The sequence below is a fragment of the Varanus komodoensis genome, unplaced genomic scaffold (genome assembly GCF_004798865.1).
Source record: "Varanus komodoensis strain SLA01 unplaced genomic scaffold, ASM479886v1 scaffold3, whole genome shotgun sequence".
NCBI lineage: Eukaryota > Metazoa > Chordata > Lepidosauria > Squamata > Varanidae > Varanus > Varanus komodoensis.
The window spans coordinates 66600028-66614940 of NW_025335761.1; the positions used below are offsets into that span (position 1 = coordinate 66600028).

Consider the following 14913-nt stretch of genomic DNA (forward strand, 5'->3'; position numbering starts at 1 on the left):
AGGGCGTGAGGCGCGGCCGGCCGGGCCGCCCTGGCCATGGGGGCGGCGGGGAGCGCCCTCGGGAGAGCCGGCGCGGCCCCCCACGCGGTCCACGCGGGCGACTCTGGCCCGTGGGCGCGGGCCGCGCATCCCCGTCCCTGCCAGCGCCGCGGGCGGGAGGCCCGGCGGTGAACCGGGACGCGCCCGCTCCTGCTGCGCGGCGCGGCGGTGTGGAGGCGCTGCTCAGCCCGGTCCCTTTCGTTCCCTCTGCCTTCCAGGGAGCCCGGGCAGGACCGGCCGGCCGAAGAGACATGTCCCTGAAGGCCGTCTGCCTCGACCGCGTCCCCGGCGGCACGCCGGTGAAGGACCTGGCGCGCTTTCCAGTGGGAGCGAGCTGCCCCTCCGGCTCGGGTGCCGAAGCAGCTGCTGGTCCCCCGGCACCGCTCGCCCCGATGGGAAAGGGGAGGCCTGGCGGCAACCTGCTCCATTCCACCCTGCTAGCGGGGGGCCGCCATGCCCAGGAGTGGATTGACCTCAGCGAGATCCAGCCTGCGGAAGGGCCGGGGCTGCGGCCCTCCCGTGTGGAGCAGGCAGGGGAGCCACCTGCGCACAGTGCTCTCCTCAAGCGTAAAGCCTGCGGGCCATCCTCGCTCGAGTCTCCAGCCAAAATCTTCTCGAGAATGAAGGCCAGGGCAGCTCTTGCCAAACAGCTGAAGGAGCCCCTAGCAGATAAGTTAGGAGCCGCAAATGGCACCCTAGATTACCTTCTCACTCCTGAGCGGCATCTTTTGGGAAGCCGGGCACCTGAACATGTCCCAAAGGAACAGCTGGCCGAGGACCCTTCTGGAGAGACCCATGCGAAAGCAGGTTTGTGGCATCATTCCTTCCAAAAGCGTCTCGGTTGCAAGTTCCGCAGTGGGTGAGGTGCATCTTCGCCTTTTACCCTTGGCTATTGCCCCTAGCTGGGGTAGTGGCCGTTGGCCAAGCCACCGCTGTTTCCAGGCTCTTGCTGTGAGACGTTGCTTTGTTCTCGATCTACCGGCCAGGTATCTTTACTGGTTCCTTTGCTACTTTTGCCTACTTTTCTCTACCGTAGAGCTTTGCGTTTCACTCCATCTTGTCCTGTACGCTGTGTGCTCTTGTCCTGCGTGCAAAGGGCTGCTTTAACCCATGCTTGAATGATAGATCTCCCAATATCCCCTCTGGAGACGGCAAGTAGTCATTCCCGGAGGCATTCCGGGGCTGGAAGTGAGCACAAACAGGCAATGGCACAACAGTGTTGTGGGGAAATAGCTGGCATGGTCAACTGATTTATAAATGCAGCTTCAAACTAATGGTATGTGAGGTGTTCCAGAGAACCGCCAGGTCCTCCAGAAGCCTATCTGGACTTCCTCAGTACTATACTTTCCTCCTGCTGTGATTTAATTTACTGTGCACGTGTTAAATTGGGGGGCGTGTGGGATTCGCTTTTTTCTGGAGACCTGAAGCTGAAAGAGTTGTTGCCTTTCCTGTTTCAGCACCTGGTACAGTGACGAGCAAAAACACGTGCAGTGGGGTAAGGGGTCCCCTGCTTTCCGAATCACCTCACAAGTTCTTCACACGCATGAAACAGAAGCTGCCGCCGAAGCTGTTGCCAAGAGGTGTTAATCACTTTATTTTATCTGTGTGTGCCTGCATGTGCGCAGGCATAGGTGGCGCGTGGGCGTCTGTCCTGCTAGGTGTTGCCCTCAGGGTGGGACGGGAGTGTCTTGCGCACGCTGAGGAAAGTGTTCTTGGTTCCATGTTCCATTTCCCCCTTCTCCATCAGAGTCGTGTAGAAATGTCAGGTGACGTGCACTTGTTTCTCTGTTTCGTGCTGCGTGTAGCACTGAGAACTGCTGACCAGGGTCCTTAGCCCCGTTGGCACGACCAAACGAGGCTCCCCGGAATGGGGGTGCGGGTGGGGCACAGTGCCCGCCAGCACTGCCCAGGCGGTGTCCGCAGCAGGACAGCTCGGTTGCTGGGAGGCCCTGAAGGAACACCCGCCCACAGCAGCCCTCCTGCATGGAAGGGTGTGAGAGCCCGTGGCTGGGTTCACACTTGGTGGCAGGCCATCCTGGGGAAGGCCTGGCGTGACGTGTGAGTGCTGGAAACACGGTGAAGCATGGTGCGGCCGGTTACTGCGAGCCGTGGGGATTCGCAGGAAGGACTCCAAGGTTTCTGTCTACCCACACTGTTTGTTGTGATGTCTGAAGCCATTGCACTGTTCTTCCTCAGCCCCCCTCTTCTGATCAGCTGCGGTCTTTTGAGTGGGATGGGATACATGAGCGATCTGCTGCAGCAGCGCGTGTCGGGCCGGGGGGGTCTGGGCCTGGGCCTGGGCCTGGGCACAGAGGGTGCGGCTATGGGGGGGGGGGGGGCTCTGCGGAACATCAGGGAAAAGTGGCAGCTGGCTGAGAACGTGCATCAGGCAGCAAACGGAGAAAGGCGGCGGGGCAGGCAGGAGCCGTGCATGCTGGGATTCGCTCCCAGCTGCAGGGGCTGATGGGACGCCTGCCACCCTTTCCTGGTGGCCGCCATCCTCTGGAATAACTGCTCCTGTGGCTTGGCTGGTGACAGATCTGCCATCTTTTTGGTGCCAGGCTAAGATGTTTCTCTTTCCAGAGGCTTTTAAGAATTTACTCGGCCACCCAGGGACTTGAGGGGGATCACCAGGTGCTGCAAAGTTGTACTTTTTACATTACTCATTGCATTGTTTGCTTTGTACCTGGTTTTGGCCATTTAAAACGTTTTAATTTTGTTATTTTTCTGATATTTTTATCATTTGCCTTTTGGTGCCCTGCCACCCGAGGTCTGTTTCGATAAGAGAAGCGTTGATTAAAGCAAGCACCACGGCTTGGCCATGTGGGTGTGCATAAGCTAGCCCTGAAAAGTTCGGCGTCGCTTGTGTTTCTCGTGTTCTCTGCAGCTGATGAGGCACCCTGCCCACCCAAGGAAAAGGTCCCTCCTTCCCCCGCAGCAAAGCAAACTCTGACCACATCCAACCCAGCGGGACCACGAAGTGACCTTAATGGAGAGGGCCTGAATACTTCCATCGATCAGGATGGTGAATTTCTTATAGAACCAGCTTGTAATGAGACTTTTGACATGGCGCTTAATGCTACCGATGTGAACTATGATCCTGTGAAACCAGAAGAACCCTTGGAAAGAAAGGGAGTTGAACGGCCTCCTCGAGGAGGTGTGTTGTCCCAGTGCAACCAGGAGCTTGGCCCAAGCAGACAGCAACTGTCCAGGGGTGTCTCCCAGAAACTTTCCCGGCACTTGTGCGATATTATTTTTGCTACTCCCAAAGCCCACATACCAAGGAAGAAGCAGCTGGTGCGGGCAGATTCCAAGGTGGCCTTGGAGACGGCTTCCACCAACACAAACCACGAGGAAGATGAGACGGTAGGGAATGGTCCTCTGTGAAAGTCCGGTGACCTCCATTTCTGCATGCTTGTTAAAAGCACAGGCGCCACCACTGGGGGGTGGGGGGCTCCTGCCAGAAAAGCGGGGCAAGGCGCATCGTCCCGACGGGGCCCGAGCGGGTGCAGACCCCGTATGTGTGATGCACAGAGACCCTGAAGAAGAGCGGGCACGTCCGCCTGGCCTTTGCTCTCCGCTGCTGGTTTGCTCTCCCCAGTGAGTAGCTAACCCGCCTGTTCCTCCCCCGTCGTCGTGTCAGGGTGATGTTACGAGGCCGTGCTTGTTCTCGCAGTCCTTCAGGAATCATCTAAGGATAGTTTTAGGATTCAGGCGTTCTGTTCTTGTGTGCTTCTGCCCTGAGGGCCCTAACAGGAAGCTTCAAGGCTGGCCAGTGGTGCCTTCATGTGTTGGCCGTCACATGTCACAAGGCGATGAGCACCCTTTTGGGGGGCGTTAATAAATGCACCCCCTCTGAGGACGGGGGTGGCAAGGCCATTGTCTTTTGTGACACTGCTGGGAGGCAGCTTGGCCTCGGACCGCTCTGCTGTGCCCTATTTTACATATGTGGCCATCGTGCGTAGGCTCTGAGCTGAAGGAATAGATACGTAAAAAGTGCCATTTATATTACGTTAAAAGGTGTTTTTTAAACATTGTTGGAATAATTCACTCTTTCATAGAGGTTTTTCTGGCTACTCATACACTTCTAATCCACCTTTTTGCCAAGGTACCCAAGGAAGTTGACACATTTTAGATGCTGAAACAAAAGCTACCCAAAGCCAAATCCAGCCCACTGGGCCGGAGTCTGCTCAGGCCTGAAATGACCGACCTTGAGAGCGGGGCGGGCGGTGCAGGACCCCCAGCCCGGGCATCGCCTTCCCGCGGGGCACTCCGGGCTCACGTAGGCCCCGGCAGGGGAGCCCAGCCGGTCCGGGGATCCCGCCTGGCCTTGCCTGTGAATGGGGCGGCGCCTGCGCTTCCCCAGGCAGCAGCTCCGTCCTTGCGTGTGCTCCTCTGCGAGGGTGGATTCCCCGCTGGCTGCGGCACTGCTGCCCTCAAGGGAAGCAGTGCTCCCGTGGCCCCCAGGCGGCAGGCCCCCAGCTCCCCAGGGCTTTCAGAAGTGTGCGTGCGTGTTGTGCGTGTGCACGCTGAATGGCTGGCGGGCGCATGGCGCACACGCATGCCGCTCCGTGTGTGCCATTCAGTTACGGCGCTGCTGTTTCCGTGCAGCCTTTTCTCCCTCTGCGAGGACCAGGGCTGATCAGGTGGCCCTCCTTTCCATTGCAGCCTCGCAGCGGGGCTGGGCTGGGGCGGTGCAATGCAATGCCTCATGTTCCAGCCCCAGGGGGACACATCCCTTCGGCCGCAACGTCAGGGTTTGGGCCACCTTAGAGAGGCGCCAGCTTGCTTTTTTCAGGGGGGGGCCAACGGGTTGCCCGACCCCCCTGTTTTGGGGGGGGGGGGCAGTTGTGCAAGTGAGCACCAGGGTTGTTGAAACAGGCTGTCCGATGAGGGCAGAAATAACAACTAGCCTTGAACAAGCTTCTTAATTTGATTTGCAAAGGGGCAGCAAATCATCTGTCTCAGCGGATGGCGGCTCAAAGTGATCAACAGCTGCTCTGCCGTGTGCCTGGAAGGAAAACGGAGGCAAGCAACTTTCTTTGCCTTTTGCTAAGCGCGGTGTCCCTTTGCCTCGTCTGTCCTGCTTCACTGGGCGGCGCTGAGTGCTCAGGGTACGGGGAAGAGAGGCGGGCCGCTCCTCCTGCTCTGAGGGGGCTGCGGTGGGAGGCCGAGCCCAGGTTGCGCTCTTGCCCCCCCCCCCCCGGCGAGGCGAGGCGAAGGAAGGGGCCTTGCAGCGCGTCCCCCTCCACCGAAGGATCGCCTTCGCTTCCGCCATTTCGAGAAGAATGGCCAGACTTGCTTTTGGTACCCTTTGCTTTCGGTCCTTTCTGCTTCCGTTCTGTGAGTTTGGAACGGTGGAGTCCGGTGAGAAATAACAATTACTGCGGCTTGTTTTATCTGTTCCATTTGTGTGCCGCTGCTCTTCTTCCACGGGACCCAAGGCAGCCCTGTGAGGTAGGCTAGACGGAGAACGCACGGCTGCCCCAAAGTCACCCAGGGAGCTTTCTGGCCTGGTCAGGACTAGAACCCGCGTCTCCTGGATCCTGGCCCAACACTCTGCTCTGCATTGTCTCTCGCGTTAGTTAACTCCGGCAACAAGCTGGATGCCTTTTCTTTAAGGTGTAGCATTGGCAAAAGGACATTTAGCAGCTTTGGCTTTCAAAACGCGACTTCCCAGTAATTCTCCCTGGACTGTTCTGCGCTGTTCTAGATAAAAACAGTGACCCGCACAAGCCCTTTCTCAATAACTGGAACGATCCTCCGAGGCTTCGGCTTCGTGTGGAAGGCTGCCTCTGCGCCTGGAACCAGTGGGGTGCAGGCAGCTGCCCACTCGCTCCCCTCCCCCCGGCCCTCCCTGCCCCTCTTGGGCCGGCTGTGCAGGAGTGGGTGCTGCCGGGCGCCTGGTCAGCCGGCGGGTGAGCGCTGCCGGCTGGGTGCAGCCCCTCTGCCCGCACGGGGGCGCCATGCTCAGGTGCCGTTGGTCGTTCCTTCAGCTCTTCGCTGGCTGATTGTGGGACACGCCTTTCCGCTCCCATCTTAGAGACCTGGATGGGGCATACTGGCACAGCAACGCGGTGGTGGAACGGATGGCCTTCGACCGCGTCAGGACCGTAACTGGCAACGTCTACGTGCTGGAAGGGCGCATGGATACAGGCACCATGAAGGAGGAGGGTAAGAGGGCGTGAGGGGCGTCCGCGAGGAGGAACGGGCTGGCGGCCCGGAGCGCCCTGGGCTGCCTGCGGCTCCCCGCTGCTCTCCAGGGCGCCGCGAGCTCTTCGCTGGCTGCTGGCCCCGCGTGCGCTGCCACGGGCTCAGGTGGCCGCTTGGCTTCCGGCACGTTGGGCGCTGTGGCCCCTGCGCAGCCAGAGACGGGGCAGCACGAGCCGGTGCCGGGCGTGCCGTGCACCTGCCTGTGCGCCGTCCCTCTGACCACGGCCGGTCCCGGTCCTGGCGGGGCGCAGGCGCACGCGTGGCCTCGGCCGCCCCACCGGAGGCTCGAAGGGGCCGCGCCTGGTGGGGGCCTGCGGAGGCCTTGCCTTGCGTAGAAGCATGGGCGCGTCGCGGGTGTGCCGCACTGCATTTTCACGACCATGCAGAACGGGCCTGGGGCTACGCAGTCGCGCACTCCTTCGCCACCCCCCAGCTCCGTGCACCCAGGAACCAATGAGGAGCGGCTTCCTTGCAGTCGGCAACACGGCCGCAGAACGCCCACCCTAGAGACGTTCCGCAGGAAAGGGGGCAGCCCTCTGAGCGGGTGGTGTGGCTTGGTGTCCTGCAGCAGCAGGGGTGTGTGTGTGTGTGTGTGTGTGTGTGTGTGTGTGTGTGTGTGTGTGTGTATGAAGCTATGTGCCACCATAATGGCACGGCTTGCAATATAAAATGGCCACCTTGACCCGGTGGCCTTCCTGGCCCCTCCCAACTCTGGCCGTGCATAGTTCCACTTGGATAGTTCCAGGGTGGAGGGTGCATGCAGAGGGCAGTTTCCCCTGGAAAAGGTTGGCGGCTCTTCTAGCTCCTGGCCTGGGTGGCTTTGCGCCTCGGAGGTGACGCTCATGCCTTTCCCACACATACCTGCTCCCTCCTCCTGGAAGTCTGGTGCTCTGTTTTCCAAATTAAATTCCAGTCGTGTGCCTTGGACCCGGCCTGAACGGGCTCTTGGGCGCAAAGGTTACAGCTGCGATCTGGATGGGCAGGGGTTTTAATGGGGCTCCTTGGTAAAGTGTTCATTTTCTCTCCTTTTCCAAACATTTGAAAAAAGGAAGCACTGTCTAAAACACAGCAATGGCCCACATGCTGTAACTTTATTTCAAACAGGAATGCCAGCTAAATTCATAAGGAGATTTGCATCTGGAATTCCAAGAAAATGGAAGGTGTATGTTGAAGAGCTGCTTTGTTTGTTGAAGCGGTAATATACTGAAAACCTCTATGCTTTCTTTAAAATCACTGCAAAAGAGACAATGATAAAAACCGTACAGAAGAGTGTTGGGGAGGGAAGTCTGGTTTCCCTGTGACCTCAGGCTGCCTCAGGAGCTGACTCCACCCCTCCTTCGCTGCCCCGCCGATGCCCAGGGTCATCCTCCTTCCGCTGCCTGCACGTCTTTGCAAGCTGCCCCATGGGAGGAACGGCAGCTCCACTGGGGCGCTTGGCAGGCACGCAGGCCTCCCGGCTGTGGCAGATCTGCTCCAGAGGGGCCTGACGGGGGCAGTCAAGGAAGCAGCTCCTGCTGAGCGCCACTGGCACATCCATCTCCTGCAGGGGCCTGTGCTTGAGGTTTGGGGTGCAACGAGAGCCCCGTTTCACAGAGTGAAGCAACCTCCACTCCTTGTCAACACCTGCTTATTACGGAGGCCAGAGCGACCCGTGCAGGCCGCAGCAATTAAAACCATAAAACAATAGACCTCCTAAGGCTAAAAACTACAGTGTGAAGCAGCGATAAAACACATTAAAATGGAGACTCAAAACAAAGATTTAAAATACTGAAACTGAACCCTCTGAATACTAGGAAACAGCGGAAAGTCTTGCTTTTGAGTGAGGATAGCAACGAACAGGAGGACTCTGTGGACACAGGGGGCTTTCGAGGACTGGAAAATCTGCCCAAAAAGGCCGGGAGAAACTCTGACGTGAAAAACACCACATACGAAGTACTGGCACAGCGAAACAATAAACATGGTAGGTATATTCTCTCCCTCCCTCCCTCCAGCTCTTGAGGGGTTGTGGTAGCCTTCGAGTCCTTTAATAACCAATATTCATTGCTTGTTTACCAGCATTTGTTATTCAGCGCCTTCTATTTTTTGCTTTCTTCATTTTGCGCACAACTGTTAGTAGTTATGTTAAAAATTAAGAAGCGGGGCTGAGGGACGCCGCTCCCCAGCGTCAAGAGGTGCCTTGTGGGGCTTTCAGCTACTGCCTCCCGACCTGCTACAAGTGATGGAAAACTTGGAGCCAAGGGAACATTCAGAGCGGACTCCTAGCTCTGTGCCCCCCGTGCAGCGAAGTGGGTGCTCTCCTGAGCTTCTGAAGGCGGCAGCTGCTTCTGATAGAGCAGGTGGACTCAGGGGCCAAGCCACGGTGGCAAGGGGAGGCCTGGCTGGCCTCTTCATTTCACCGGGGCCCCGCTCCCGCGGTGAAGTGTGGCGTGCTCGATTTCCATGACGCTGGAGAAGCAAGGGCCTGCGGGACTGCCGCGCTCCCCTGCACCCAGTTCGCGTGCTGCTGTGGAGTCTGGCGGCACGAGCGGCCGCGGCTGCAGCAGCCACTCCGGCCAGCCTTTTTCCGTTGCGCTGCCTGGCCCACCGGTCTGGTTGCCGCAGCCTGCTTGCGCGGCGCCTCCAGGCGGCAGTGCCTTTGCTCTCCTCTGAGAGCTGGGGCCTCCTCTGGTGCCAGTTGCCCCACGACCACGAGAGGAGAGCACCGGCTGCTCGCCCCGAGATGCCAGCACCCCCTTCTCTGCCTCCCACCCGCTGCCCCGTTCCTATCACATCCCTGACGTTCCACCCTCAGGACCGTCCCCACGCCTGCTGCCCCGTTTCCCCCCCCAGAGCTGAGGGACAGGCCGGCCGGAGACCCTTCCCAGGCCGCTGCCCACATGCCCGTGCCCTCTGCACCCCGGCTGCAGCGGGGGGGGGGGGGAGCTGGCAGCGTGTGCACTGTGTGTGGGTGTGACGGAGCCCCTCCCAGAGGCTCCTGAGCAAACGCGGCACCAGCGACTGCTTGAAGAGTAGCAAGCTGAGCAGAGGAGGGGTGCTCCCTCCTGACGGTGGGAGGAACCGAGGGGAGGGCTTCCATGGGGATCTGCAACCCCCGTGCTCCTCGGCCTGTTCCTGAAGATGGGACTGGGAGCAGGCAGTGGAGGGCCTGGGTTGCAGAGGCCCCTGAGCTGTCTCGGGTGGTCACAGGGATCGGGGGCGCTCTGGGGGATCTCCACGCTGGGAGGCTGGCCCCGTCCAACTCCCCTATCCTGTAATTCTAGGCAACAGGGACGGGCCTTTTATGCCCCCCATTTTAAATAAGCCGAGGATGGGAATGCTGCTTTCTTGCTTCTTTCTCAGTAGGCCCCCATCCTCGCTGTAGCAGTGAGGCCCTTTCCTTTGAAGCCCATGCGAGTTTGAGGAGTGGAGGGAACTGGAAGGCACGTGAGCGTTCGGTGGAGGGTCCTCGCTGTGGCTCGCAGGCCGGGGCCCGGGAGCTGAGCGAGCCGCCGTTGCTCTTTGTCTCAACAGGCACGCAGCCCAAGGCGTCCCCTCCAGAGGGTGACCTGGATACAAGCTGCACCCGCAGCGGCCGGCGCGTCAAGCCGCCCTTGCAGTTCTGGTGCGGCGAGCGGATCCTCGTCGACCAGGCGTTGAACGTCACCGTGACCAGAGGGGGCACCAACTACTTGACCCCTGTAAGGCCTTTTCCCGCCCGGAGCACGGGGAGGCGGCGCGAGCTCCGACAGATGTCCGGAGGCAGCTTGGGGTGGATGGAACGAGGGTGAAGCAGCTGAAGCCAAGCGGGCGCTGGGCAATCCGCGGATCGGCACCCAGGGCTACGCGCCCTCTGCAGAGTCGGGTCCAGTGCGTCTGATGGAGGCGCAGCGGGCATGGCCCGGAACGCCTGCCCGCCAGCCAGCGTGGCCCTGCGGCCCTTGCCAGGAGCACCTCCCGGCTTGCCTCGTGGGGACGGGGCTGCCTTGGAAGCCGGCAAGCGTGCGCCATGGCAGCGAGAGCCCGGGGGCTCAGCTTCCGGAGCCATCGCAAGGGCTCTGTGGCCTGTGGGGGCTGCCGCGTATTTTGGTGTCCCGTTTAGAGCGCTGTGCTTGGCCCTTCCAGCCGAACGTGGCCTGGGAAGTGGGCCTTCTGAAGGACAGACTGTTCCTTCACGACCGGCCTGGGCGCCCCCTTGGCCCGTTGCCGCTGGGAGCAGGGTCCAGGCCTTTCTCAGACTCTCTTCTGCGGGATATGCAGAACGACGCGCGTGCCTCGTCTTGTTTGTTGGTTTGGTTGGAATTAACTCCTGTTGCTCAATTTTGAGGGAGACGTAATGGGCCTTGGTGGAATTTGTATTAATTTTTTAAATTTTTGTGTTTTATCATGTAATTTTGAGCCATACGTTTATCCAGCGGCTTGCCTCAAGTAACTTGCCTCTCTCCCTTTCCAAGACAGTGCGTAATGCGTGGCCTCCGGACAGAAAGGGGAAGGCGAATGGCAAGGGTGACGGGAGGACCCCTGGGGAAGCCCCTGAAGGCCAAGCTGCAGGTGAGCAAAGGTCACCACCAGAGCTCGCCTTGCGGACTTGGCGGAGGTCAAAGGCTGGGCTGGGCTGGGCTGACCAGCAGCACTCCTCGTGGAACAAGCACCGGGAGGGGACAGGGCCGCTCAGCTCAGGCGACTGGCCGCAGTGTTGTGGGGTGGCCGGGGACAGGATGGGTGTGCGCGCTACGCACGTGCACCTCGCGCAGCCCTTCAAGTGGCCATTGCGCTTTCTCGGCCAGGCTGCAGGGGGGCAGCGTTCAGTGCCCCGCCTAGCAGAAGCCACAGTCCCGGGGGGCCGGCGCTGCCCTCTGGTCTCCTCCCACAGGCTGCCAGTGCCCCGTTTACACAGTTATCTCCACGCTGCCTTTCACTCTCCAAAAGAGCCTTCCAGGCAGCAATCGGCCACAGAAGCGGTGGCTCATGTAAAACGGGGCTGTTAAAAAGAAGCAAGCAGACCAGGGAGAATTTTAGACCTAATCAGACACCAGGGAACCCTTTTAGAGTGAGGACTTGCCAAAGGGGAGGGCTTGGCTGACGCTGAAGCGCTTCCAGGCCCGGGGGCTTCTCTGCGTTCTGCCTCTTCCTGCCTTTTGAAGAGAAAAATAGCTGCCATGCGGGTGTTTTCTTGTCGGTGTGTCTCATTATATTAGAATTGGCCTAAAATCTAAGGTCTGTCCAAAATTCAGAAGTATTTTGTCCCTCCTTTCCTTAGGAAGGAATAGTACACGGCCCAACAGTGCCAGAGAATCGGAGCTTCAAAACAAGCAGGATGGATTCTGCGGCATTTCGGAGCCTGAGGAAAGTAGCAGCGAGTTCCCCCTGGACGACATTTACAAGAAACGGGCTGTGGTGACCTTGACGCCCCTGAACCAGAAGAAGCTGTGCAAGAAGGCTGCAGAGCACGGGAGCTGGCCCCGGAGCAAGCGCCAAGCCCCGGAGCAGGGGGGCCAGGCGGCCTGGCACGGAGCACGCCCAGCGGAGCAGCCGCCCGGTGCCCACAAGTACCCGCTGAGATCCCTGAAGCATGGCGAGCCGGCCAGCGCCAGCGAGAGCGACTCGAGCGACGACGTGCCGTACATCAAGAGGAAGGCGCGGCCCTTTTGCAGGAAAGGGGCGCCCGGCAGTGACGCGAGAGGGCCGGCCTCTGCGCCGAGGGGGACCGATGGTCCTGCTCTCCCGCCTCAGGGCGGCAGAATGAGTCCAGCTGTTCGCTGCAGCCAGAATGGCAGGCTGGGGGAGTCGCCTTATAAAAGCTCTTCCAGCTTGGCTGGCTCCTCTGCCGGACGCAGGAGGGGGGAAAGCCCCGCAGGACTCCGGAGGTCGCAGAATGGCAGAAAGTCTGTCTTTGAATCGGAGTCTGAGAGCGAAACGAGTGCTGGAGAAGCCCCGCTGAAGGAGCAGAAGGAAAGGGGGGCCGCTGAAAGGGCGGGCAGCGCGGCGACCGTGGCGAGGGCGCCTGGCCGCAGGGAGCCGTGGAGGGCCGGCGGCTCCCCCCCAGACGCGCGGGAGGGCTGGACCGAGAGAGAGCTGCAGAAGCTGCGCAGGCAAGTGATGGCGGCCGATCACGGCGGCGCCTCCCCGCCGGGCCGCTAGAGGGAGGCTGCGCAGAGCTGCCGCTCGGCCTTCTTGTGTAGATGAGGAGGCGTCTCTGGCCTGCATCGTGCTGGGTGAAACCTGTGGGCAGTGCTAGGAACGGCGCCTCTCTGGAGATCGGTGGCTGCACCCCTTCCGTCCTGCCCCGAAGTCCGCACTGCAAGCGGCTCTCCGGGCGGACCGGGCCCTCGGAGCGCGGCTGGAGGAGGAGCCGAGCTGTGGCGACGCACCAGCCTTCACCGCGTCCTCCGTTGCCTTGCAGGGCTGTGGCTTCTTTTCCCAAGTACCAGAACGGCTTCTGGCTGAACGTGGCACAGGTGGTGGGGACACGGTCTGCTGAGGAGTGCCAGCGGGAGCACATGGCAGGCCAAGAGCTCAGGAAACGGGTCCCGAGGAAGACCGCCACGCGCGGGAAGGAGGAACGAGGCACAGGTCTGCGAATGCCCGACTCCTCAGCCGTTGGGCGGTGGGAAAACGGAACGCGATGATCAGTAAATAAACACCTCGGAAGCCAGTCCGGCGCGTCCGACTCTGCGTGCGCCTAGTCGCCGCCGCCGCTCCCTCCCCGCTCGCTTGGCCCTCCCAGTGGGGAGGAAGGCCTGCACAGCCCGACTGGCCAACCGCCACTAATTTTGCGCCTGTGCGGGGGAGGGCCGAGGCGGGGCGGGATGGACGGGAAGAGCATGGGGGTGGCGGCAGGGTGCGGAACGCTTTCCTGGTGGGAGGGGTTCCTCCCACGTCTGAACCTGGCCTTTGAAAATGGCTTGCGAACTCCCATGCCCGAACGGCGCTGCCTCGGCTCTGTGCGGGGGGAGGCTGCCCCCACCCCGCCCCGAGGCATCGGGGTGACGGGAGCGCCCGAGGCGTTGCGGCCTCTGCTTGGGCGCTGCTGGTCTGCACGGCTGACGCTCCTGCTTGTGTGGCACCCTTGTTGGCAGAGGAGAGGGCAGAGCTGCCGCTGGTGGTCGCTGCCAAGGTGGGAACGCTGAAGCGGCGGCGGCAGATGCGGCACTTCCTCGAGCAGATGCCCAAGGACAACCACGACGACATCTTTGCTGCGAGCCCCCTCCAGAACAGGAACGCCAGAGTAAATGCTGCTCGCCGCGTGCCGGGAGGCCCCCAGGCGGGGACCGCCTCGGCGGGCACGTGTGCGGGCGTTCTGTGGCATCACTCAGCCCCGCCAGCCTGCGCCCACCGTGCAGCGTGACGGGCAAGGGGGGAGCTGCCTCGGGGGGGGGGCGTGCGGGGTGCTTTGTCCTTCTGGGGCTAACGAGGATGCGCCCTGCAGTTGCCGCAGTTCTGCAAAGTTCCGGAGGAAGATGTCTTCCACCTGAAGGGCAGCCACCCCATCACCCCCCTCCCGGCCCTCTTCCCGCTGGCCAAGACCCCCGAGTGTGAGCACGTCAGCCCCGGCATGCTGGAATCCCTGGACAGGTGGGTGCTCCGTGGCTTCCAGCAGGCGGAGGGGAGGCCTCGCTGCCGCTCGGGCGCGCGATGGACGTGGGGCTGAGCCCGCACACAAGCCGTCCGCCTCGGGGCTTGTGAAATGCGCTGTTTTCTAGGAATGAGTGCGACAGGCGCGTCTTCCACATGCAAAAGAGCATCGGAGGCCAGGAGCGCACGTGGAAGAACGTGAAGAAGAAAGCGGTAACTTTCCTCTCGCTCTGTTCCTGCGTTTGATCCTTGGGCTTTTGTGGGGGTGTCCTCCCCCCTCCGCTGAGTTGCCCCGGAAGCTGCTTGCGGTGCCGCCCTCGGGTCTATTCGGTTGTCCCGCCACACTCGGGCCGCCACGCTTCCCGAGGCCTGGATGAGAGTGTGGACTGAAGTCTCAGCCGCATCCGTAAAAGCGGAAGACGAGCCAGGCACTCTGCCCGTGGGCCCCTCGTGGCGGGGTGTCCGTTCTGGCGAGTGGCCGGCGCAAGGCACCGAAGCAGGCCTCCCAGCCACGCCGCCTTCTCCTCGCTTGGAGGTTCTGGTGAGCCCCCCTGGCTCTCCCAGCTACGATGTGCTTGACATTCTCGCTGCGCGGCGGAGGGGCCGTCTCCCGACAAACCTCCTGCCTCCGCCACCAAGGCAGACCGCCCAGCCTCAGCAGCTCAGCGCTCCGGACAAGCCCTGATGGGCGCGAGAGCCGCACTCTGTCGCAGCCGAGGCCCGCCAAGCCCGCCATCTTGCTTGTGTCCTCGTGGCCCGACCGGGGACTGGCCGCCATGGGCGCATGCTGCCCGACGCCAGAGCTGGCAGAGAGCCGAGCGGGAGGCACACGCGCTCCCAGGGTCCCAAAAGAACAGTATCTGTTGGGCGGGCCCCTGTCAACCGGCGTCACGTACCAGCCACAGCGCTTCGCTTCCCCGGGAGCAGGCCATGCTTGCTTCCGTGAATCGAGGCCGTGCGCCTGGCGGCAGGCTCCAGCAGGCCAGGCCTCCCAAGCTCTGGGGAGCGTTGCCCGTGCCCTTGGCCTCGGCCGCGTCCTGCTCTTCCGCCACGGAGGGAGGGTCCTGCTCAAGGCTGGCGAAAGGCTCCTGTTGGCTGCCCCCCCCCCCC

General features: G+C 61.4%; 1 protein-coding gene across 1 annotated transcript; it reads left to right on the top strand.

The window, feature by feature from the left end:
- Nucleotides 1–290: 290 nt before the first annotated feature.
- Nucleotides 291–14049, top strand: MIS18BP1 (MIS18 binding protein 1). Its single transcript, XM_044436279.1, has 14 exons — nucleotides 291–846; nucleotides 1497–1619; nucleotides 2927–3405; nucleotides 4985–5067; nucleotides 6083–6213; nucleotides 7357–7447; nucleotides 8046–8212; nucleotides 9763–9929; nucleotides 10683–10779; nucleotides 11489–12320; nucleotides 12632–12801; nucleotides 13308–13456; nucleotides 13658–13803; nucleotides 13932–14049. Exons 1-14 carry the CDS (start codon nucleotides 291–293, stop codon nucleotides 14047–14049), a joined length of 3309 nt encoding a protein of 1102 aa, XP_044292214.1.
- Nucleotides 14050–14913: the final 864 nt, after the last annotated feature.